Below are 26,480 nucleotides of genomic sequence, written 5' to 3' on the forward strand. Positions count from 1 at the left end.
GTCCTTGTCCTAAGTTTGCTCGTTAGACGCAGGTACACTTGTGTGCAAAACACACACTTACGTATCAGCAGAAAAACACATCCACATACAAACATATTCAGTGTAAAACTTCAAAAGCATCTTCTAGTGTAGCCCATTGCTGTCAGTCAAATACACAGACACACAAACACAGTAGACCTCTAATCCAGAGTCCATGCACAAGCACACACTCTCACACACACACACACACACACACACACACACACACACACACACACACACACACACACACACACACAGACACAGACATAGACAGACAGACACACAGACACACATACACACAGTATAACCTCTAGTACCTTCTTATCCTGCAGGTCGGTGGACAGTTCATAGCTGTCGGATAGGGCTCTGCATTTCTTGTTCTCCTCCTCCTCCTGCTTGCGGAGGGCTAGGCTGGCAGGCTGGTGGCGTGTGTGCTGGGCCCAGGTGAGGCTGGCTGGGCTGGGGGGGGCCACGCACGGCACCCGGGGGCCAGGGGGGCTGCTGCTGCTGCTGATGTCGCCGAAGCGCTCGGAGCCGTGCAGGTAGGGGTCCTGACCACGAGGGCTGTCCGCGAAGGTGCCGGAGTGGTCTGTTTTCCGGGACTCGTCTTCGACACTGCGTGAGATGGGAGAGAGAACGTGTGAGATGACAAAAAGAGAGAGAGAGAGAGAGAGAGAGAGAGAGAGACACAGAGAGAGAGAGAGAGAGAGAGAGAGAGAGAAAGCAGAAGAAAGAATAAGGGCAAGAAAGACAGTAAAAGAGAGAGAGCTGAAGAAAGCAGCTGTAAGTGCTCTAGACTAAGAGGGCATCCACATGACAATGGTGAAAACCGTTTTAACGGAAACGGACAAGTTTTGTCGGTTTTGGCCTTGTGTTCACACGACAACAGCCTTTTCAGCGTATGGTCCCAGAGTGGAGCTGTTACGCCTCTGTGTGAAAAAACTGCATTTTGAAAACAATGACAACATGGCCCTAACTATCAAATCACCTTTCCTTCTCCGTACAGCTCCAAAGGCTCCACCACGCCCTCAGTAACAAGAAATAGAAAATCTATTTTTGATTGTCAGACGCATCATGGTTGACAGCCAACTTGTTCCACTACTACGAAGATGGAATCTATTGGCAACATCAGCAGTCAAAGCCTTCTCTGGGTTTGTTTGATATAAAGTGATATTCTAGTGACGAAATGCAAGCAGGGTTCACTTCACCAGGGAAATTCTGTTCGACCAAACCCTGTTTTGCTGGTGTTGAAAAATCTCGTCTAGTAGTGTTGTTGCTTTGATATTAATGTTGTTCAGTTGCAGGCTATAACTTGAAGCATAGTTTATGTTAGAAATGTGAACTGGCTAGTAACAGCATTTTCACATGGTTGTGGATGCAGATGAGCTCTCAAAACATGGTTGTGTGGACGCAAATCTATTTCAAAACTCAAAAGGAAAAACGTTGTTTTTAAAACTATCCATCTTTGTGTGGACGACATCTAAGACACAGCGTGTGTTCACTCACCCTGGCATCTCCAGACAGCTACACAAAGAGCACCTCAAGCCATCTCAAAGGTAAAGGCCTTACGCCACACTGACTGCAGAAATAAGCTAAACCTGCTGCTGTGAGCTGCTGTAAATAACACTCAGAGGATGAGAAGAAAGCATGCACATCGGCATGGTAACAGCTAACTGTGGCATGGATTAGGATCTGGTCTGGTACAGACCTGCACCAAATCAGGGCTAAATTCTTCTCATCCGGAGCATATTAGCTCAGCTCTCAACTCTGACATGGACTCGGGATCCGCTCCCAGGTCGCCTGATATCAGCACAGACTTCCCTCACTCCACTGATGATTCACTATGACAACCTGTCAACCCTCAGAGGATCTTGGGCTGGGAAGGCTCACCAACACTGGGCCCAAAAAATGTATTTATTAAAAATGATTAAAAAAGTAAAAAACGTTCCTGAACAGGCCAAAGGTCCTTGGGGACTGACAGAAACATCCAGAGCCCGAAACTGAAAGTGCGGAGAGAAATGAAGGGTTACACAAACAGGGACCTTTTCTTTCATATTTCTCTTCCTTTGACAGCGTGACATCCTCGCTGATAAGAATCACCAAGCCAAGCAGCCGTAAGAACCGAGGATCTTTTCCGCGGCGTGTGCAGTTTGCATCTCTGATAACGACACGGGGGAGTGACAGGGGCTTTCAGTTTTGATTGGACTGGGAAAGCCACACATCAAAGACACACATCGCCTCAGAGTCTCACAGGAAAGTCTTCTATCTATAATGAAGCGTTGCTTTCTCATCAGCACTTACTGAAACAATAGGTTCAGAGCAAAAATCCTGTTAGTTGTGCTTTTGTGAACGCCCCCATTGTGCGACTGTGGGGCTGTCAGCAAGAATTGGACATAATAAGCTGCAGGATGTCTTGGTATTTGACCCCTATGACTTTATGACCTTCAGGTGCAACCCCCCCCCCCCCCCCCCCCCCCCATTGGTCAGACTCACTTTCTATTGGTCAGACTCACTTGTGCTCAGCTGGTCTGAGGGCAGCGTCACTTGTCCTGGTGTACTGCATTGAGTAAAGGGGTCTAATGTCGACACAAACACACACACACACACACGTCTACACCTACGTACACATACACCCCACTCTCCACACACACACAAACACACACCCTTGAGACACAAAACCACCTAAGTATCTCTCAAATGCGCACAAGTGCACAATCACAAACTCACATACACTCACACCACCTCAGTTTTGATACTACTGCCTTTGAGTAAACAGAAACACGCCTCCAGTGAACATTAATGCCGTACATCAAAGGTGTGAGTCGAGAGCATGACAAACACTCATTACACAGCTTAATTATAATTACCCCAGCCGGGGTGGAAGTTAATTAGGCTACTGAAGAACCGCACTATAAATGCAGTATAATTGCACTATAAATAAGACTCCTGTATGACTACACTAAGAAAGAAATTGCACACATGCATAGCACTCACCCACACACCTAAACACAAACACACCAATCACCCACGCACGCACATAGAGACACACACACAACAACCACTCACACACATTCCAAAACTACAGCATTAAACACAAACTACTTAACACATTTACTCCTCCTCTGATTTCCCTCTTAGACACACACTATAATACACATCCACACCACTCTGCCTGCAACACCTGTCTTACAAAAACTCAAGCACAAATCCTTTAAGCTCAGACAGGAGTGACCTCACTGCGTCTCCCCCTGTCCTCGGGTACAGTACAAGCAGAGAGGAGAGTCCCAGTGTTTCAGCTGGCCTGGTTTTCAACGCCTCTCCGTCTACGTGTTAATCATCATAGCAGGTGACCGGATACTGGAAAACTCTGCCTTCTGCTGCTACACGAGGGGTTAAAAACAGTTCAGAAGAGTTGAACTAGTTAAAGATTTCTATCATCGCCCTTTCCCATGCTCTCTACTGGTCTCCAGTAAATCTCTACCAATTAACTTATTTACTGTTATTTCTATTCTGTTAACACTACCTTTATGTTGGCTAATATTTTCAACAAACTTTTGTTTAGAAAAACTCTGTGCCTCAAAACACACAACCCCACTGGCGCCACCCGACTGGAAGGGCACAATCCTGCTCTGTCGCCCCGCACAAAAACTTAGCTTGTTCTAGCAGGGACAAAAGAAACGCGAGAGAGAAAAAACTCACTCACTCACTTTCAACTGCCGACAATGGAGCCTTGACACATTCTGCCAACTTACAGACACGTCAACAACACAGACATACACAAACATACACACAAACACATTCACTGACATTCAAACACCCACTTACACACACACACACACACACACACACATATGGTGGGGTAGTTAGTTTCTTAAAGTCCAAACAGTCCAGTGGAAAGTGGTGTGGCTCCCATGTCTGTCCGGCGCCTGATTGTGGCTCCGCTGCGGTGACAGGGCAGGTCAGGAGGTAACCTCCACTCTGTCACATGACCGTCGCTGCTCCTCCTTTGTCCTGTTTATCTTTCTGTCGCTCACAGACACACACAAACCCGTGTGTACATGGACACACTCACACACAGACACACTCACCCATGCATAACCTAACATAACCATACAAACGGCATAAACACTCTCTCACTCTCTCTCTCTCACACACACACACACACACACACATCTGTACATGGACACACTCACACACATAGACACACACACTCATGCATAAACACCCACACAAACACAAATGGCCTAAACACTCCCACACAAACATTTCCTATCCTTGAGACGGATCTATACTACAGTAGCATTTGCACACAAACAAACATGGGAAACAAGAGAAAATCAGAGCATTTGCTAACGGCTAACTGCGCAGTAAACTGTTGATACCATCTATTCTCTCAGGGAATGCTGCCCTTATCGGCTGCCCTGCATTCTACTACTTAATTACATAATTTTACAATCCATCATAAACAACTCCTCTAAATACAAAACAAGGACATGGACAAAACAGGGACAAAAAAACAGACAGAACAGATTTTGTAAAGATAAATAAAATGCTGCTTGTTCACTTGTTCACAACTACGGCTACATTTTAATTCTGTGTTTGTACTGCACCAGCACAGTAGCCTGACGCAGTTGTAATGTGGAGTTAATGCTTCCTCCTCTCTCTCCTGCAGTTCTTTCTCCCACCCACCTTCTCCAAGCTGACACAGTTTCCTGTGTTTGTGTGCTGCAGTGCCGACAGAAAGCCCAGCTCAAGGAAGAGGCTCACTGCAATATAATGAGCCATAAAATATTGTGTATACTGGGTTGCATAACTAACACACACACACACACACACACACACACACACACACACACACACACGTCATCACCAGGGACTGGTGACTATGGGTCGAAAGCATTTGTCAAATGAAAGTGGCCATTTTATACAGACCTGAGGTCAAGGTGGTGCTTTCATTCAATTTCATTGTGTCTTGGCCTCGCTATACATGTCTGATACTGGACCAAACGGAAGAACAGCCAAACACCCACAAAACCACTAAAGGGCTAAGGACGGCTACCAGAAACAGATCCGGCCTGCATGCGGTCAGCCAAACCGCCAACACCACACCAGGGCCAGGTGCAGAGAGGGCTGGGGTAGGGATTAGCCACAGACACAGATACACACACACTCACACAAACCCTCCTACACACACACACACACACACACACACACACACACACACACACACACACACACACACACACACACACACACACACACACACACTCACACACACACACACAAACGCTCTGCTGAGGGCCTGACTGATGAGGGAAGCTGATACAGGAGGTTTTCAGCAGCACATCCGGAACAGGCGCGGGCCTTTTCATTCGGTACCAAGTGCGTTAGCAAAGAGGGTGAGGCAAGGTCACATCAAGACTGCAAGTGCTGGCTGTGGAAGTAGACTTTTCCCCGTGTGAAAGCACAGCTACTGGTGTTTTTCACTGTTTGATAAACATCTACTGTGGGATACGGTCTCCTGCACTACACTGTTAGCTAGGCATGCATAAGGATTGCGTTACGTGATTACGTCACCTTGTAACAAATAGGCTGGAATTGTTTCAGGCAGCTGAGAAAAAAGTGGTTTCTGTCGGCGAGTTACGTCCTCTGGTGTGTACTTTGGGCTTTTGTAACTTTGCAGCCTGTTTATATTGCACAGAAAACTATACACCACACTAAAGGACAGGGTAAAAACAGGAAAACCATAATAGGTCTTTGAAGATGACAGACTGTGATACTATCCAGCGAGGCTGCTACACCTCTTAAGTTATCCAGAGAGATCATAGATAAGAAGGAGTTAAGCTAAATATTAGGGATGCAAATGATTAATCGACTTTAGATTAATTGTCGATTAAGAGGTTGCTCGATCAAAATGTATTAATCACGATTAATCGCTAGAGGGCGCTAGCGCGAGAGACCGGTTGAAAACAAATGTTCTCTGTGTAATGCGGTATTGAAATACATTAGTTCCACTAGCTTACTCAGTTACCATTTGAACACCGTGCATGCTTCTGTCCTGCATGGCACCACCAGTTCACCTGGTCAACCTAAAAATCACAGCTACACTGTATTATACCTTCTCTCGCTTACTGCCGCGAGTTATGGCTTATAGTCTTAAAACTCAGGTTAGCTAATAGCTCGTTAGCGGGCTAGCTCACTGAGACTTCATAGAGTTAGCTACCTAGCTCGTTAGCGGGCTAGCTCACCTTGCTATGAATGTGAATATCTCTGTCTACTCCCGCGCTAACGTGTGCCCGCGAGTTTGGCTCATGAGAGTAAGTAAGTAAGTAAGAGTTGAGTTGGCTATTTAGCTTGATAGCGGACTAGCTCACTCAGGCTTAATGATTAGATACCTAGCTCGTTAGCGGGCTAGCTTACCTTTGCCTGATGGCTTGTCATTAAGAATGTAAAGTTACTCTATCCCTCACTACCGTGAGCGCGAGTTAAACTTCAGAGAGTTGTGTTGGCTATTTAGCTTGTAATAGCCTAGATGCAGTTTCTTCATAATCTATAGGCTCAATAATATTCTGTTTGGCTCTATTTAATTTCTTCTATTCTTTTTTGTTTTATGTCTGTTTCAAATGCAAGAACTGAGCCAGTCCATAATTTATTTCTTTTTTTTTAAATTAATGAATGGATTTTGTAATACCATAAAAAAACTTTTCTGCTTTCTTTTCCTAATGCATAATTACTTGAGGAATGTATAATAGAATTATCATAATGTAATGTAATATAATAATAATAGGGCCTATTTTTAAAGGCCCTATTGAAGCACTGAAACTCAGGTGAAAAACGCCGCTTATCAATTAATCGAAAGTCGATCGATAAGATTATCAACTAATGATTAATGAATTAATCGATAATTTGCATCCCTACTAAATATTAAACAGGGAACAGAAGAGATGTTATACACTGCCCTATGTTGAAAAGGCAGCACACGCAGAGTGAACTTGTTCAGGGAACTGTTATTGTCTCAAAATATGACCAAATGAATGAATCATGTTTGCCATGTTTTGTTCCCGTGGAGATCGATACAAAGAATAAGAATACAAATGTCCCCTTCTTCATCGATGTTCTGAGTAGTTTCACTGCTTCTTTCACCATGGGCTTCCTCTTAGTGCAATCTCCTTCCTACAGATTTAGTAAGCCAGAGCGCTTTGCATGGTTGAACCTCGATTACAAACCATCAGAAGGCAAGGCCAACGGTGAAAGTCATTATTTGGCCTACGTTCCTTAATGACTGTGGCTGTTTAGTTCTTCTCTTCCCTGAAACAGTTCCTTAATGACTGTAGCTGTTCAGTTCTTCTCTTCCCTGAAACAGTTCCTTAATCACTGTAGCTGTTTAGTTCTTCTCTTCCCTGAAACAGTTCCTTAATCACTGTAGCTGTTTAGTTCTTCTCTTCCCTGAAACAGTGGTCAAAAGCCATGCTGGACTGGGACTGATGGCCATTCAGACTGTCAGAGATTGGACCTACACAGCTTCCTGCACCAAGCACAACGATGGATAAAATGCAAACTGGTCAATAGCCTCAATTGCTCACTAACCGTAATGGACTTGAAATGAAATGGAAGTCAGTCATATAAGTTAATGATCCAAGATACCACATAAGAGAGTGCAACAGACAATGTCTGCACTCATTCCACAAGAAAGGGAAATCACCGTGACCCCACAAGCACTCAGGGTCCCTGAGAGACTGACGCCCAGTGATTACCCAATGGCCTGAGCATGTAAAACGCTGGGAGGAAAATGACCACACAGAAGGAAGGTGACACCATTTCCAAGTAGTGTGGGGAAAGATGGACTTTGTTGAACAGTGTGATATGAGTATCGAATCACATCAGATGCAAAGAATAGGCTTATTTCTTCTTTCTTATGTTAATTAACATACAATACATAGTTGAAATGTGCACAGAGGCTATTCATGAGGGGGCACAGGGGTAAACAGCCTATTTCTTTCATATTCCACAGAAAACAGGTCTTAGCATGCCGTAGCCTATATTCAGTACAGTTTAGTCCGAATAGCAAGGCCTACAGTCAACCACAGGATGGTGGTGGTTTACGTGGTGTGGTTTTGGTGACACAGTGGTTAGGGTCTCCACCTTCTACACGGTCGATCCGGGTTCATTTTCAAGCCACTGCAGGATGCTTAAGTGCTCTGGATAAAAGCATCCGCAAAATACCCGACCTTTTTACCTTTACATTCATCAGAACAAACTCCAAGAACATACATCATGCCTTGAGCATTGAATTATGAAAGCATACGCTCACTGGCGGTTAGGGTTCAAAGCCAAGTCCACAGCTGTATTCACGGACTGTTAGAATTACTCTGATAGCAAAGAACCACAGGACAGTTTTTTGTGGTTGCTTTGTCACATCCTCAATGAGCTTTCTGAAGTAGGTGCCTTTTGTGACAAAACATGCCAAGAGACCACTGGGTCATGATTAATAGCTCTCCTGGGTTACAATCGAATATTCAAGGGTTCTACGCTTTGAAACACTCTATTAGATGTGCACAATGTTTACATGCACAAAAGGCTACACAACACACTAGGACCGGGGAAAACCAGAAAAGCATAATAAGTCCTCTTTCATATGCAGTAAAAAGAAACAAGTCTGATGAAACATTACAACATGGTTGTTTGGCCAAAGTCTGTCGCAATTTTGTCTAAATTAACACCAAATACGGTTACTTGGCAAATTCTGAATCATGTCCGTAGATAGTTTGCAATGAGCTCCACCTTACTGCGAAAGAAGACTTCAGTACCCAAACTAACCATGAGAAAATTAGGACACTCCTCTACACACACACACACACACACACACACACACACACACACACACACACACACACAAACAGGCTAAACATACTACCAAATCTGAAGAAAATTGTTTACTGAAACAATTGAGCGCCGCCTTGTCTATTTGTCTCTTGAAAGATTGCTTGTCAATGTAACACTGCACTGGTTATACCCAGTCCTGAGCAGCCATGCCCATTTCCTAACGTTTCAGTGCAGGTATCAGCATCTGCTTGAACAGAGGCTAAAGTTTCCCCTATGTTACCTGACAAAAGTGCTTCTTGTAGTGAGCAGCAAAGTGTCTGAAACTATCCAACAGTGGACACTAAAGGTCATTTGACAAGCGAAAAAGGTTACTCTGGTCTTTATTCTGAAACATTTTGTCAAGTAGTGCCACCTCATACACACAAAACGTTTAATTTGACAGGCAGGCATGTTGTCACTTGACAAGTTACCCTCCTCAGGACCTTGGCACTAACACTTCAGTAGAGTTGGAAAGATATAGATAGTAGCTAAGTAGTGCCACCTCATACACACAAAACATTTAATTTGACAGGCAGGCATGTTGTCACTTGACAAATTACCCTCAGGACCTTGGCACTGACACTTCAGTAAAGTTGGAAATATATTTACAGATCCGACTCAATAAGTCATAAGCGAAACGTTGTTAAAACACAAACAATATCTCTTTCCAACCTTAAAAAGGTAAACAACGAGCTACAACCTAATTTTGAGTACTGTGTTATTGAATATAAAAAAAAAATTAAAAAAAATCAGTGTATATAATATATATCAATATAATCAACAGTGGCACTGATATGGGAGATACTACACTGTACAAGTGAAGTTACTCGATATTTTTGTAGTATTTCTTTTCGGTGTTGCACTTTGTAGAAGGCCCCTAGTACGCCCTTCCTTCAGAGCAGGCTGCTTATAGGGACCAATGCTGTATGTCCAGCTCGGAGGATAGCTGGTTTTGTAACCTTCTTACGGTTGGAGGAGACATCGTTTGTTTTTTCAGAACATTTCGCCTATTAGTTATTGACCCGGGAACTTTAAATCTGTGACTACACTTCTAACTTTACCGAAGTGACACTGACATGTATAATGTTAGCTTGTTAGCTTAAGGGAGAGTGACACAAGTTCAGCGTGAACTTGCGCTTCTCCGACCAATATCGACAAGTTCAAGGGGGCTTTGGACGTAACGTTAGGTTAAATAAAGTAAAAACAATTGACTGTACTATAAACTGATTTTCAGAGACAAAGACAGGTTAGCTTCCCAGAACGTTAATTTGATGGTAATTGGGGCAAGTCTGTTTAACGCACTTTGCACACACCACATTTTAACGCTCTAATTTAATTAGCTTAACAAGGCTATTGAGACTCTCAATTTGAGAGCTTCATGGCAATCCAAGTGAAGGATACCCCACACATATGGATATAGCGGGCATGACGTGGGTTATAGATTAATACAATAATATAAACTAATTAAACTTACCTTAGGGCGGTATTTCCCATAGCGTGCCAAGATTTCAGTGTGCTGTACTATTTAACATCCATACACAAGTGGAGAGTCCTTCACTCGCGTGCTAACAGAATTTTAATAGAGGGGCTAACAAGTTTGTTCCTGCTTTTTAAAAGTCAGTTAGCGGTGCAGCGAGGCGATGATGCTCGCGCCGCCAATGCAAATCTGTCCCGCTCACATCATCACTGCAAAACAACAGGTTCCACTTAGCGCAAACTCAACTAGCATGAGCTACGTCAAATGGCAGACGTGCCAATGAAGGTCCTGTGGATAACTTGCCAATTTGCAAATCATATGCAAAACGTCGGTCTCTCATAGTTAATTTGACGTATTTACAAATATCTAACGTTTGATTAATGGCATGGCTCATAGGGCTTAGTCTATTGATGAACGTCAGTGGGGAGTGGAAGATCATCATATTTCCCTATACATTTGAAAATGTTGAAAGTTCACCAGTAGGTTTGGTACAGAGCCTGTTATTGTTGCTCCTGTCTTGTCAATCACAGCTGACTGGCGGAAACGATCTGGCCCTGACCTAACATAGACTAAGCCCAAAAGTGCACAAAAGTCAGCTAATGTAAGACCTGACATTGTTGGTATTATTTGTGACGTTTCTATAACTTAAATGGCTAGTAGCAGACACTGTAGTAGGCCTCCTTATCAGATGACAAACAGTCTGGTCCACCATGTTGTTATTGAATCATCCAACAACTACATGACATTGATATTCCAACATCTATTTAAAACATCCAAGTGGTAGCCTGCTTCATTATAAACTTAGAGCGACTTAAAAAGTATGTTCGCTCTCTCACTAACTTACACACACACACACACACAGACAAAACTCTTTTGCTAAATCTATTTTCTTCCCTCCTCCTCTGTTTCTCTCAGCCCACCTGACCTCCACTAATTCCCAGCCTCCCTAGCTCCAGAACACCTACACAAGCAGAAAAAGTAAGGGCTAGGAAGATGGGGTTGCTTAGTGACGGTTGCCATGAGACCAATGTGGGGGAATGCAGACATTTGGGCAAGGAGCAGTGTTGCTATGGAGACGGTGAATTCATGTGGTGCTCGTGGGTGTAGAGAAATATTAGGAGGATGTGATGATGACTTTCAGAGGTAGCAAATGACGTACAGTATCCTTGTGGAAATACTGGACTGGTATCACTGACTCAGGCACACACTCACAGACATACACACACACTCACAGACATAGGCTAGTATTCACATTCACCCACCAACATAACTCACACGCACCAAGAGAGTTGCACTTCTGCCAACTGGGCAAAGAACTGAAAGAAACTCTATAGTATAGTACATTTTACTTACTCAATGTCATACTCATACTCAATGTGAAGGTTCACCTTTTGATGGAAATCGTAACGGTCTAATCTGATGTAGGCTAATAGTTATAGGTTCATGCTTGGCGAACAGCTGCCTGTTTTGATGATTTGTGTCAGATGTTGTCCTTTTATGGGATGGAGAAACTTAACCCAGAAGCAAGGTCACTCCCACAAAAATGACATCATCTTAAATCAGTCACTGAATGCTGAGGCTTGAAGAAAATCACAGGCATACAATCTGTCGTTCATAGCACAATTTGGACTCAACACTAACAGTTTCTTCATCAATTCATCCATCCAGGTCATCTGAGTGGATCTTTAAAGCAACTCAAAAGTGCTAATAGTTAATGTAACAACATTCTATATAATCTATCAACATCAGTAAATCTGGAGAAGATGCTGGTGTTGATGTCTTCGTATGTCTTTGCTAAAGATGATGCATTTTGAGGGAGCAAGGAAATACATAGAAACATGCTATAAATAACTCTGGCTGCAGGGGGCACTGTGACATTCATAAAAAAAACGTTCGACTCTCTTTCCACTTCACTTTAATTTTCATTATAAGATATATATGAAACTCCAGTAGCCCCTGACATTTTTCAAAAGGTTTAAAAAAAAAATACTCTACGTACTGCTCAAGGCCAAATAGTTTCCAGATGGTGCGAGATAAGCAGGTTGAAAGAGTGACGAAGAGGAAGTTCTACATCTATATTCTTTGAAGGAAGTGGTATAATTTTGTTCAACTGTTACAACAAAGCGTAAACACAGAGAAGGGGCGGAAATCCCGGGGGGATCCAGGGGTCATAGTGAAATATGAGTTATTGGGTTAACAGATCTAAGTGAAGTAGGCAGGTTTGTACAATGTACGGGTTTTAAATGTAAACGCACGTCACCAAATGAAAAGACTGTTGGGAATCAAGCCAGAGACCCAAGTAGCCTATTTAAATTCCTCATCTTTCTTGAGTGGTGTCTCATCTAAAACATTAATTTACCAATTATTGGTTTGAAGCAAAAAGTCAGATCTAGTGCCACACAACATCAGACTATGAAACATAAGACATATGTACAGCCTGTGATGTACAATGGATTTGTGAAATGTCAGGACTGGACAAATACATCACAGTATCATCTGCATATAGGCTAACTGGTATTACAGTCAGAGCATATTTGTGTTAATGAAAATTGAGAACAGCAACAGAGTGAACCTTTTGCCATGACCATGAAGTCTGACTGACTACCCTGAAAAGAGACACACTAAGTCCGACTGACTGCCTTGAAAACACTGCCACAGACACACTGACGTATGAAGTGAAGATGACTTGAACCATAAAGAAGATGACTTGAACCATAAAGAATGTTTGTCTTGAAGGAAGTATTGATCAACTCAAAAGCCTTATTTATAGTAAAATCTATAAGTAAGTATTTATTTTGTGAATGCGCTTCTGTATAGAAGATGCTGGTGTTGAAAACCTAGTTAAGGACTATAATGTGAAAAATGAAGTCTACCGCCATCCATAATGAATGGCCTGTCAGATAGTATTAAGTTAGGCAAAGAGGTGGAGAATTTAGTCAGAACACACAAAAAAACACAGCTGATTAGCAACACTGACCAACCAACCAGGGAACAAGGACTCACCCTTGGGCACGTGCCAGGGTCAACCCCTACACAAGTGTAATTGCAACTGTAGCATCCTCCAGCAGGAGTACAGAGCTGTGCAGTGCGAAACCTTACTCCCCAATGCCTTGGGAGACGTGCTAGTGAGAGATGCTAACAGCAATGTTTTTAAGCCTCCTTGCTGGCATGGTCAGCTCCCATACCAGAGGCTTAAGGTATGAGTTCAATACAGGGCTGTGCCTCTCACAGCAAAAGTTACACAAGCACTTTAGGCTTCCACAGGCATCAAGACCCTGTCCTGATAGCCAACACAGAGAAAACAGCTACTTGCTAAGATTTGTAAGTGGCAGTGTTGGAGTACAACTGTCTGACAGCTCTTTTCTTACTGTCCCAGTGACACTTTGACACATGCCCAAGCTGCAGCCATTGCCCTAATTGCGGTCTAGTTTACCTGTTCAAATATGTCCCAGCATGTAGGAACAAGCAAATGCTAACAAGCCTATGTAAAGGCTTTTAGCCTGAAACAATGGATGACTTCATCAGCATCTCAGCAATGTGCCTCTCCTCATGGGTCTGTATTGCTCCAGGGCAACAGCTGTAGTTAAAGGTAGTTAATGGTTTCATCCCGTAAGAAAGTGAAAGCACAAAAAAAAGAGTTGTTGGACCAGATCGCTAAGAATTCACTGTGTGAGGCTAGTAGCTAATCTGAAAGGAGATGGAATACCAACCATAGTCTGTGTGGTGCTGTGTTTGTGTGGTGCTGTGTGTGTGTGGTGCTGTATTTATGTGGTGCTGTGTCTGTGTGGTGATGTGTCTGTGTGGTGCTGTGTTTGTGCCATAAGAAGTGTTCTTTGTTGATGTACGGGTGTGATCTCTACAGTATGTGTAGCATCACACCACATGACACGATTGATTTGTGTAATAAAACGCTGTGTACATTGCCATCGAAATAACACACATCAGCACAAGCAGAGTAGTCAAATTACAAACTACATTACGATTTTTAATTTCATCCAAATGAATGTCAACATACTGTACGCTTTTGACACAAAGTGATGTTGAAATATAGTGCTACCCCACCTCAGGGTCCAAACCAGCATACCAGATATATGTATGGCATCAATCGGCACATCTCAAAGGAACGCTAGCTGTCTAGTTTGATTTAGTTTTAGGGCAAGAGCTTCATAGAGGTCTAGAGACCGACATCAGATCACTGTTTCTGCCAGCCTGTGAACTTCATAGAGTGGCCGTCTATGGGGTGGATCTGACATGGAGTCCACATCTGTCAGAGCAGGTAGTGGAGGTTTGTGGATGCTGAGGTAATTGCCCATCTTGACACTTATTTCCGTCTCCCCTCTGTCTCTCTGCCGGCCTAGTGCACTCATATATGCGAGAGAAGAAACTAAAAACACAGAAATAGCCTCTCTTACCTGACTTTCAGTTCCTCTTCATCACTCCGGTGGAGCGAGAGGATGCAGGGTAAGCCACTTATCTCACTCTTTTCTCATGCTCACTGTCCCCCCCTCCCTTACTGTCTTTCTCTCCCTCTCCCTAGCTCTCTTGTCTCCATTTCCCCTCTCTCTTTCTCTCTCTCTTCCTTATCCTTCTCTCTTTCTCTCCTTCTGTCTTTCTCTTTCACTCCCTCTCCCCTCTCTCTTTCTCTCCCTCTTCCTTATCCTTCTCTCTCTCTCTCCTTCTGTCTTTCTCTTTCACTCCCTCTCCACTGTTTCCCTCCCTCCCTCCGGTTTCCCTCCCTCTTCCCCTATGAGAGCCCTGTCTTCAGTGGGGTAATTTGTTACATTTACACTCCTCAGTGGCAGCAGTTTGGCAGTGGCATCTGCATGTGTGATAGCTAACAGCTAGGCAGAGCTGTTTATAGCATGTCTGAGTTTATATACCTAATACACACATGCATGCACACTCACACGCAAGCACACTCATACACACAAAGACATGTACACACACACACACACACACACACACACACACACACACACACACACACACACACACACACACACACACACACACACTCATACATACACACAGCAACACCCTTTAATTATCATTCTCTCCCTGCAGTGCACTCTTAAGCTAGTCCTGCTCATCCTCTATCAAGCACGACCAGACTACACACCTATCACCGGCACATCAACCAGTCATGGGTTTATCAACTCACTTGACTGTAGAACAAAATGTGCACACAAATATACACATCCTTATTTAAAAAACAGTACAAAAAAAAACAGATATTCTCTGGTCTGGGTAAAGTTACCTCTGAGTTACCTGTGCTTGTGAAAAGTAGATACTACATATGCATACATGAATGAATGCCCTGACAATAAATAACACATGAAAGATGAAATATATATATACGAAAAAAAGACATGAGAACTATGACGTGTTCAATAGCTCAATAGCTTGGAATGAGGTCTTGAAACCCTGTGCATAACTACACCCTGTGTACCAAAACGTCAGCAAGCAGTGTTTGACAGCCTCAGCTGTCATTAGGACTGTTCTTGACAAGACTTCAGCAAGACACGCACTTACTCCCTTAGTTACGGTGCTCAAACAGAAGACTATGAAGTCATTGCGGTGTGACAGTGAGCACATTTTAGTGTGAAAACAGAGCGAGTCTACTCACCGTGTCGTTGACTGAGAAGAGTGTCACCCAGACTGGTAGAGCATGATAACAACCACACCCTCTGACACTTAATGCTAAAGTGCACACACACACACACACACACACACACACACACACACACACACACAGTGCATAGCAGACACACCGGCCCTGTAAAGTGCCTGGTCAACATTCTTGGAAGTGTTTTGACTAATCTAAAATGTTTCTAAGATTATGCAGACCTTGCAGTGCAACCTTGAATGTTTCAAATGTCTTTTTATCAGAGAAGGAAAGACATGAAGTGAACAATGGAAAAGACAAAGGGTCCTTATCAGTGCTTTAATTAACGATCTCTTCATTAAAATACTTCAGAGAGTTCTCTCATAATGTCACATGGGTTTAGTACAATTCCAATTATGTTTACTTCCCTCTGGAGCTAAAGAGAAAATATGTGTGTGTGTATGTATTCACACACATACCCACACACACACACACACACACACATATAAATATAAATATATATATATATATATATATATATATATATATATATATATATATATATGTGTGTGTGTGTGTGTGTGTGTGTGTGTGTGTGTTTGTGTGTGTGTATATACATGTGTGTTTGTGTGTGTGTGTGTGTTTGTGTTTTTGTCCTCAGTTTCATTTTGTGTAGTTGGGTATTAACCCTGCCCCCTAGTGGAAACAAGCGGGAAATACAAATGTTCAGAGTTGTAAAGTTCATGTAAGGTGATAGTTTACGTCCATAGTTTTACAGAAAATGACTGAAAATACAATCAGTACTTAATGAACACCAGTTAAAGCTGTAGTTCTAAAATGCGAAACACTGGACTGATGAAGACACATTGACAGCATAAAACAAACGGACACTAGCCTTGTGAAACAATGTTGTATTATTCAGGAAATCAGCATAGAGCATTTGTTTCCACAAAACGTTCCTCAAAAACATGGCAGTTTAAGATAAATTACAGTAAGTTAAAAGGAAGATGTAAAATTCCCTTCAGTTAATCATTACTGCCAAATCAAGCATTAAATACAATATTGATTTTTTTTTTCATTTCCTCATAGCATATTATCTGTTTACAGTAAATCTCTCTGACTTAAGTATCTGTGCTTCAAAGAGATAGGTGGAGAGAGAGAGAGAAAGAGAGAAAAGAGAGAGAGAGAGAGAGAGAGAGAGAGAGAGAGAGAGGGAGAGAGAGAGAGCGAGAGTGAGCAAGAAAAAGTTTTTATCTTCCTAGAGAATCCTTTTTGAAGATCCAGTACGTCGTGAGACTCATACACATGAATGTGTAAATAAATACATACACCAAACAGTGAATCTGACTCTATCCATTATGCAATCATGAATAACTACTAACTTACAACAACTAACACCTACTAACACACACACACACGCGCATACACACACACAAAAAAAAACAAATTACTCAGGTGAGGTGTTTGATTACACTGTTGATAGTTTTTTTTTGTCTCAGCAGACTATGTTGTTGTATGTGACACCACATCACTGGCAAAAACACACATTGAACAGTGAAAGTGTCAAGCCACCTGTGCTGTGTGTGTGTGTGTGAGTGTGTACCCACCAGCGTGCAGTTGTTACCCCGTTAAAAAAAGTGTAACATTTTCAGACACAGATTCATGTGCTTGTCATGTTGGCTACTTTAACAGGCATGCAGTGAAAACATCACGGTAAACAGATCCGACATACAATATTTGATCGTAAATAAATGATCGTTTAAGAGTTCCTTTGAGTGTCCTGGTCAAGGCTTTTCCTTCTGTCAGTCTGGCTGATGGCACTGCGGCCCAATAAGTCTTCAACCAAACACAACGCATGTTGAGCATTACTTGCTTTCCCCCTGTGGTTTGGTGAAGGACTCAGGGAAAGTGTTTATGCTTTGTCCTTCCTGTTGAAAGCTGGCTTCCCAAGCCTTTACCCAGACCTATCACTGCACCGGTCATCTCAGTGATCAGCCAACTCATGTTGATTGACAGTTACAACCGACCAATCAACTCACAGGTTACCTAGAGGAGGGGCTACTGCAATTTGAGGCGGGGCAACAGAATTGATGAGGAGATGAGTCAGTCGCCTCCTCTTCTCTGACAAAACAGAAAAAGAAAAGAAGGAGAAGAAAGATAAACAGACACAGAGAGGGAGAAAGAGAAGGAGAGAGAGAACACACAGAAGCACAGGGACAGGGACACAGTACACAGATACATTATTGAATGGACATAACAGGCAATGACAAAATTGAATGGATGACATTAAAGCATAGACAGAGATATTTTGCATGTCACTTTTTTTGTTTGTTTTTATTTCATTTTATTTTAAATAATGAGTAATGATTTCCATTTTGTAGTTGTAGGTTCTGCATAGAAACTTAACCTCACAGTATGCTCTCCTCTAAGGAAAAATAAACATAAAACGCCCACCAGGTGGCGATCTTGGCGCATAGAATGGAGTACCACTCTGCCACTTGACTGCTTTGATTATTTTTGATTGCAGTTTGCAACAACATCCTGAGCGTGTGCATAATAAAACTACATGATTAAACATGTCAGTGAATCAGAGATAACTCTCTCCGGCTCTGACAAACAAGCCTCATTTCCGTCTGACAGAATCTGCAGCAGGAGACTTTTCAGGACGTCGGGTGTGAGAGCATGCTTACACAAACACACGCACACAGACGCACAAAGACACACACACGCATGCTTACATACACACACACACAAACACACACACACACACACACGTGAGGAGGCTTGAGGGGCTCTGAATGAGGCAGATGGGGAGAGATGGGTGTGTGAAAGTGAACACATACAGAGAAGAGAGGAGTGTTTCTGCTTCACGTTCTCCAGGGGAACAAGACTCATAATCAGCCTGAATGCATCATCAAGGTGGGCTGTTTTAATGGAGAGGGTTAAGAGAGGGAGAGAGAGAGAAAGAAAGAAAGAAAGAAAGAGATGGGGGAAGACATCGAGAGACATGGAAAGGAAAGAGCAAATGAGGGAGAGGGAACGAGAGAAAGAGGGTAACAAGCAAGAAAAGATAGAGAGAGAGAGAGAGACAGAGAGGAAGATGAAGAGAGAGAATGAAAGAGAGATGGAGATGGAGAGACACAAAGAGAGGAAGATGGAGAGAGAGAGAATGAGATGGGGAGGGAGAGAGATAGAGATGGAGAGACACAAAGAGAGGAAGATGGAGAGAGAGAATGAAAGGGAGAAAGAGATTGAGAGACACAGAGAAAGGAAGATGGAGAGAAAATGAAAGAAGGAGAGAGAGAGAGATGGAGAGACAGAGAGCGGAAGATGGAGAGAGAGAATGAAAGAGAGATTGGGAGGGAGAGAGATGGAGAGACAGAGAGAGGAAGATGGAGAGAGAGAATGAAAGAGATATGGGGAGAGAGAGAGAGAGAGAGAGATGGAGAGACACAGAGAGAGGAAGATGGAGAGAGAGAATAAATGAGAGATGGGAAAAGAGGGAGAGAGAGAGAGATGTAGATACACAAAGAGAGGAAGATGGAGAGAGAGAATGAAAAAGAGGTGGGGAGGAAGAGAGACCCAGGGCACAGCCTTGCTTCCTCCTTCCGCTGCCTCTGAGAGGCACCATGCTGGGGGAATAGGTAAGGCATCCAAAACATCCACATCCCTGTGTGTGTGTGTGTGTGTGTGTGTGTGTGTGTGTGCATCCACTTCCCCCCTACATGGGAGTGCTGTGATGGATAGGCGACTGAAACCGTGTAGTGCTGCAGGCAAACCTCTCCCTCATGCTATCCCTATCTTTCTTTCATGAGATGAGATGGAGAGAGGCACCTTACATGCGGGTGTGTGGTGTGTGTGTGTGTGGTGTGTGTGTGTGTGTGTGTATGTGTGGTGTGTGTGTGTGTGTGTGTGTGTGTGTGTGTGTGTGTGTGTGTGTGTGTGTGTGTGTGTGTGTGTGTGGTGTGTGTGTGTGGTGTGTGTGTGTGTTTAGGGTAATTTGGACTTGATCCGCTGCTCCTTCAGCTAACAGCCCTATGTAACCTGGTTCCCTTTTTATCAGTTTTGCTCTCTTCTCCTCTTCAAATCTTTCCCTAACTCCTTCTCTCCATCCAGCTCTTTAGAGAGGTTAACACATTTCCCCTCTTCACCACACTCACAAACACACACACACACACACACACACACACACACACACAGGCACATACACACACACACGCAGGCACATACACACACACACACACACCACGGCATCACACTCCATGATCGTGACAAAAGAGAGACAGAACAGGGACAGTGAGGGACAGACTGAGGTTAGTGAAAGAGAAGGATGAAGAGGGAAAGATGACAAAGGGGTCAGGCATGCCTGAAGGGGGCGCTGTGCAGGAGGAACATGTCAGCGAGCCCAGAAGTTCAAAGACGTAAGCTCAGAGCGTGAGCCAAAAGGATTTATGGGGATGTGGGTGCATTCTAGCCACTCTATGTTACCATAGAGACCCCAAGACGAAGCAGGGGTTTAGATGACAGAACAGACATCGGTGGACTTGAGTCGGGGTTCTATGAGGAACATTCCATTCTAGAACACCAGGGGGGTCATGGCATTGCATTGACATTCATTCAAGGGATAGTGCAAAGGTTCTGCGGGGAAAAGAATGTTCCATTCTGGGAAAACGGGAGTTATGAAGGGGTTCAGGATTGCAAAAGAGAATTTTGGAAGGAAGGATCTCCACAGGTAGGGGGTTAAGAGGGTGGGTTTGGTGAAGGTCCGGTGGCTCTCTTGCGGGGCCCTTACCTGGCCTGTTCCTTGGCCTTAGGGAGCGTGCTAGACGGCTTGGGCTTGCGCAGCCTGGAGGGACAGCAAAACTGATGATGGCTGGAATGGCTAACAACTGTCAGACTGGAACTGAAGAAGGTGTTGGTGGTGGAATTGGTGAGAGTAGAACAGCTTGAGTAAGAGTGTAGCCTGACACAGAGGAAAGAGGGATAGAGAGAAATAGAGAGACAGATGGACAGGGAGAGAGAGAGAGAGAGACAGAGACAGAGAGATAGAGAGAGAGAGAAAGCCAGAGAGGATTGATAGCAGGAGACAGTAAATTGTGGGGTAGAATGGGAGAGACAGACATGGCGAGAGAGAGAGAAAGAGAAAAGAAAAAAGTCAAGACAGACTGCAGAAGCAAGCACAAAGCACATAACACCAACATACATATAAAATTCAGACAAAAAAGCAGCACAGCAATGAAGAGATGACATCAAACGGAACAAGTAAACAGCGCTGATGAGACGGTAGAACACACAGGGACATTTACAACATTGGACAGAGTAGAACATTAAGGACCAGATCAGATACCCTCCTGGAGCAGACAGGCTGTGGCATTTGCTCAACATCATACCCCACTCCACCTCCTTAGGGACTATTTATGTACCTAAAGCAGTATGTACACATCTGAAGAGTAACCTCTGAGGGCCATCTCAGGATCCTGGCCATGTTTAGACCCACTCCTCTGAAGGACTGAGCTTGTGAATCAAGAATGTAAAACTGGAATATATGAATTAACCCTCTAGGAGTCCGCAGCATTGTTGGCAAGAGATCTCGAGATGATATCTCGACTCCAATCTTCACACCACGCTCTTGTATAAACATGATTTTTTAAGTGCATGTGGGAGAAAGTGATAATCCGCTCTAAACACAACACAACGCTGGCCACTTTCAGGCATAATTCTTCCATTTCGAGGCTATTGTCGCAATTTGGAGATTTGAAGGTGTAACAACGGCAACGCCTCCTGTCATTTTTCAAATACCATCCACCATAAATACAGTGTTAAACGAATAAGCATCACCATGGCAATGTCAAATCTCAAGAGTCAACTTTACAGTCCAAAATGAGGTGTAATCATCGTCGTCATCAGTCCACGGGCCAAATGAATGTCAGGTCCCTGAGTGAGTCAGGTTAGAAACTCCGATTGGGAACGAAGCACATAACTAGGGTCTCTAGGGTATTCCAAGTTGCCCAAACCGAAGTCCCTAACCTAAATGTGTGTGATAAACGTATTAGTCAGTATATTTGCACAAATGTGGAAGAAAAACCAAAGGGACTCCAGCTTACCTCCAAGGCCCAAGGATGGAGCTCAACCTCCCAGCTCCCGGTCAGTAACAACCGAAAAAACAAAACGTGCCAAACACAAAATAAATCCAAAATGGGAAGAGGAGAAATCCACACAAAGGGTCCGGTCCAGACCACAGCGATGACGAACAGACAATCAGCCAGCTGGTTAAATGTTACCGCTCCCTCTGCACAGTAATGCTGCTTCATATAGCTAGCCCTGCAGACTGCCCCTCCAGGTTCATTAATGCTGCTTCATATAGCTAGCCCTGCAGACTGCCCCTCCAGGTTCATTAATGCTGCTTCATGTAGCTAGCCCTGCAGACTGCCCCTCCAGGTTCATTAATGCTGCTTCATATAGCTAGCCCTACAGACTGCCCCTCCAGGTTCATTAATGCTGCTTCATATAGCTAGCCCTGCAGACTGCCCCTCCAGGTTCATTAATGCTGCTTCATACAGCTAGCCCTGCAGACTGCCCCTCCAGGTTCATTAATGCTGCTTCATACAGCTAGCCCTACAGGCAGTGCCCCCAGGATATTTCAAGGCCTTATTGTGTTTGTTTTCGGCCAAAATTGGCTGAATTTGCCAAACATTTTGCTTAAAATTAAGGAAATATTACAGTACTAAGACAAGACTGCAACCCACAATTGCAGGATACCCTTGAATTTGTGTACATTTGTGAAAACGCAAGATTGCAAAACCCTGAAGGGACCATCTACAGGTAACCAAGATGCAAATAGTGCCACCTTGTGGATGAGGTGTGTCTGTGAAAGTGTACTGTCTAACTAAAGTGCAAGTTGGTCTGATGTAACAAACAGCCAACATTTCTCACTTTGCTTACATCCAAAACATAAAACCCAAGATGAATTGAATATGAGCGTATGGTCATGGTTGGGCCTGTGGGCGTTTTAAGACATAAAAGACAGTACCATACTGTCTACTACGCCATAAATAATTAAAAGATCTACTTTTTTTTGCGTTTTACCTTTTAGTCATCCTCTTGAGGTAAACACAAATTCAAGTCTTTAAATCATTAATTCTGACAAAATATGCGTATTTTCTATGCTACAGTAATATGTCCTTGTCTGATCTAAATAAATGATCTTTAATTGTACTTTGCTCATCTCCCTCTTGGTATTATTAACACACCCATTGATGCCTCTCTCTCATACTGCCTCATGACTCTATTTGCCCTGACACGAGGAACACCACCGTCTCCTGTAATATGGCTTGTGTTTGCCAGCAACATGCTTGGATTGTTATCAAAACCGATGAAGGTGATATAATGAGAGAGAGTGAGAGAGAGAAAGAGGGAAATGGACAGCAAGAGCGAGAGAGAGAGAGAGTAAGAGAGAGAGAGAAGAGAGAGAGAGAAAGAGGTACAGCGGGAGAGAATAACAGCGAGAGAGAATAAAAGAGAGAGGGAAATGGACAGCAAGAGCGAGAGAGAGAGCAAGAACGAGAGAGAGTGGGAGAGAGAGAGAGAGAGTGAGAGAGAGAGAGAGTGAGAGAGCGAGAGAAAGGGGCAGCAAGAGAGAATAACAGCGAGAGAGAATAACAGAGAGAGCTCTGCATTTCTGAGAGGATTGAAATTGAAAACTCCCACCACTACCGTGGTTTATGTAAGCCAATACAGCCCTGCAGTCTGCATATTGTGTAAGTCTTTTTATGCCCTCAGCAATGTTCACAACATGAAAAAACACCAAGTTCTGTTGAATTCACCCATTTGCTCCAGTTGTTGCACATATTTGAATTGTACTTCATTGTCTTGTAACAGAAAAAGCATGACAGAAAGAGACCTAGATAGTGACTGATTTCCGAATGGATTTGGCCCTGATATGGCCCATATACAGCACTGATTAAGCACTGATTTGGCCCTGATAAGGCACTGATTTGGCACTGATTTGGCCCTGATATGGACCTGATTCATGCCCAGATCGGGGGCCAGGGCTTTTCCACAGTCAGCTGGTATCATGGGAGCGCACGTTCAGCTTGACTTCAACTTGAAGAGCAGATCTACAACATTGTCATCAAAGATGTCTGTGATCAACAAACACACCCTGGTTGCTTCATCCCCCCTCATAGGCTTTTCATGTCTGTGCCATTGCACCCGCAGTCAGAGCCTCTACCAATTACTTCAGATAATGCACGCTTCAGAGTGTGAGCCATTGTCACCGAGGTGGTCTTGTTCAAAACACCATGGCAACAAAGCCTGTGTTTAAACAAAAATAAACCGCCACTGTCTGTAGTGGTGTGTGAGCTAAAAGAGGTTATATAAAGCTGCCAAAGTCTTTCACAGTCACAGCCATCTTCTCTTTGCAATGGGAGCCAAGGCTGCACCTCTGAGTCACTCCAGCTACAGCGTTCCAGGACCTCCGAAAGGCATTTTGGGCATTTTGAGCATTTTGGGCGTGATTAGCATCTAAATACCAGCCATTGCGATCAGCCTCAGCAACTGGCGAAGAGGGGACATCCAAACCATGTCATTTCACCACATAAGAGCCACACAGGGAAGAGAGGGAAGAGAGCTAGCAGTGCAGAGGAAAATACACACTAATAGCCATCCAGCTATTCGGAGAGAGCATCTTGGTTTGGTTTAGCAACACCCTGGTCAGATAAGGTTAGCCAAAACAAAGAGTCAGCTTCAGCCCACAGACTCACTCTAGCCTAAAGAAAGAAAGGAAAAGAGAAGAGTGAGTGGTGACGGCGTTGGTGGAGGAGAGAGGGGAAGGGGGGGTGAGAGTTGATTGGCCATCGTACACTACTCCAACCCACCCTGTCCAAATATGGTCAGCCTGTCACAATAACCTTCCGCACGTAGAGAAACCTGCACGCTGTCAGGAAGGAACAACTCCCCTCTCCACGCCAGGAGGCTCGACTTAGGAGTGGCGGGTGCCTAATTGGGTCTATTAAGATTCTAATTGCTGAAGCAGAATCAGGAGGTTAACAGCGGTTGGTGTCAGATCACGCAGAGCGAGAGATCTAGGCATCACACGCAGGTGGTACGTCAAAATTAAGGTCTAGTGTCAGAATGAGGCACATCAAATTAGTGTTGGTAGATCTTAGAGACATTAGATAAAGTGAGCATACATTTTATTTTCCTTATTTTCTTTTTTTTACAGCCTTGTCAGCGTGCTATTCTAATATTTAAGTGCTAGCTGTTAGCATATGTCTGCTCATAAAAAAATATTAATAATCTGACACTGCGCAGGTGTTAATTCAACTAAACCAAAGTCTACAAAGTGGATAAGTGAGCAGACATTTTATTTTTATTTTTTATACAGCCTGGTCAGGGTGCTTAATCTGTGTCTTAGCATTAGCTGCTAGCAAACGTTAGCTCATGAATAAAAAAAAAAAAAAGGATTTCCAACCTAGCGGGGGCTAACGTAACAAAGGAGGATAAGTTGTAACAGACTTACTGGCTGTGGGGCTTAGCCTTGACGCCCTGGCTGCTGAGAGATCTGTTTCACCAACTGTCTGTGATTATCCAGCTTGACACTAACGAGGCTGTGGCTGTGCAGAGAGAGACACTGTCGATTGTCTAAAGAGGCTAAAAATGTGCCTCATCATTATCCCGGAGCTGCGCTCATTTCCGCTGTGTGCTTAATGGGAGCTCCAATTAAATGAGAATAACCTGTCAATGCTGAAGACGCTCCTGTTTAATTGTGCTTAATGAGGACGCCTCGATCATAACGCCTTATCAAGATTAAGCAGGGTTTAAGTAAAGTGGGTGTTTGGGCAGAAATAGGTTTAGGCTACAACAAGGATTCTAAATTCTCCGGCAATTAAAATAAAGATGGAGGGGGCAAATCTCGCTGCACTCTCATCGCACATCTTCAGCTGCTTCAGGCAATTCAACTGCCCTAAAATAGCCTTAGTCTTGCAGTCTAGTATATATATATTCAAAATTCTTACTGTTAATACAGAAAAGACCATCTTCAATGACGATTCTCAAACACATTTGTTTAAAGCCATTAGACTTTGTTTGATTTGAGTCATTTTAAAAAAGCCCCCAAGTGCGCTGCCTACTCTAAACCCTTTTACGGCGGGTTTTGTACAATTCTCTGGAGTCTGGATTAGATATGAGGAGGCAGAGGCAGCCGAGGCAGATGAAGCCCAAGAGATAGCTCAGAGCAGAGGGGGTTACGCAACAGTACCAGGGGGTGACCTGGATATATATAGAGGCCCTCTTTATTTGTTACCTAGTCAGACTCATTCACCAGCCCACATCCCTTTTAGGGCATACGCCCAGGACTCGGGCAGGGCTAAATGTCCCCTCGTCTTTGTCTGTGACAGTCAGAAAAACACACCATCACCACACAAACACACACCACACACAGTGGAGTGGTACCCTCCCTCACCATTCATGTCACACTTGGCTGTAATGACAGGAACACACTCTCTCCACTAGAAG

General features: G+C 43.6%; 1 protein-coding gene across 1 annotated transcript in view; it reads right to left on the reverse strand.

The window, feature by feature from the left end:
* iqsec2b (IQ motif and Sec7 domain ArfGEF 2b) overlaps positions 1-26,480 on the reverse strand; it is a gene marked incomplete at both ends in the record, with an annotated part of 70,861 nt that overhangs the window by 13,231 nt on the left and 31,150 nt on the right. The window contains one exon of the mRNA XM_080832992.1: positions 339-636. Within this exon, the coding sequence (XP_080689118.1) occupies positions 339-636 (298 nt within the window). The remainder of the gene's footprint in view (positions 1-338; positions 637-26,480) is intronic.

Source organism: Sprattus sprattus (genome assembly GCF_963457725.1).
Source record: "Sprattus sprattus genome assembly, chromosome: 2".
In the NCBI taxonomy this organism is placed as follows: domain Eukaryota; kingdom Metazoa; phylum Chordata; class Actinopteri; order Clupeiformes; family Clupeidae; genus Sprattus; species Sprattus sprattus.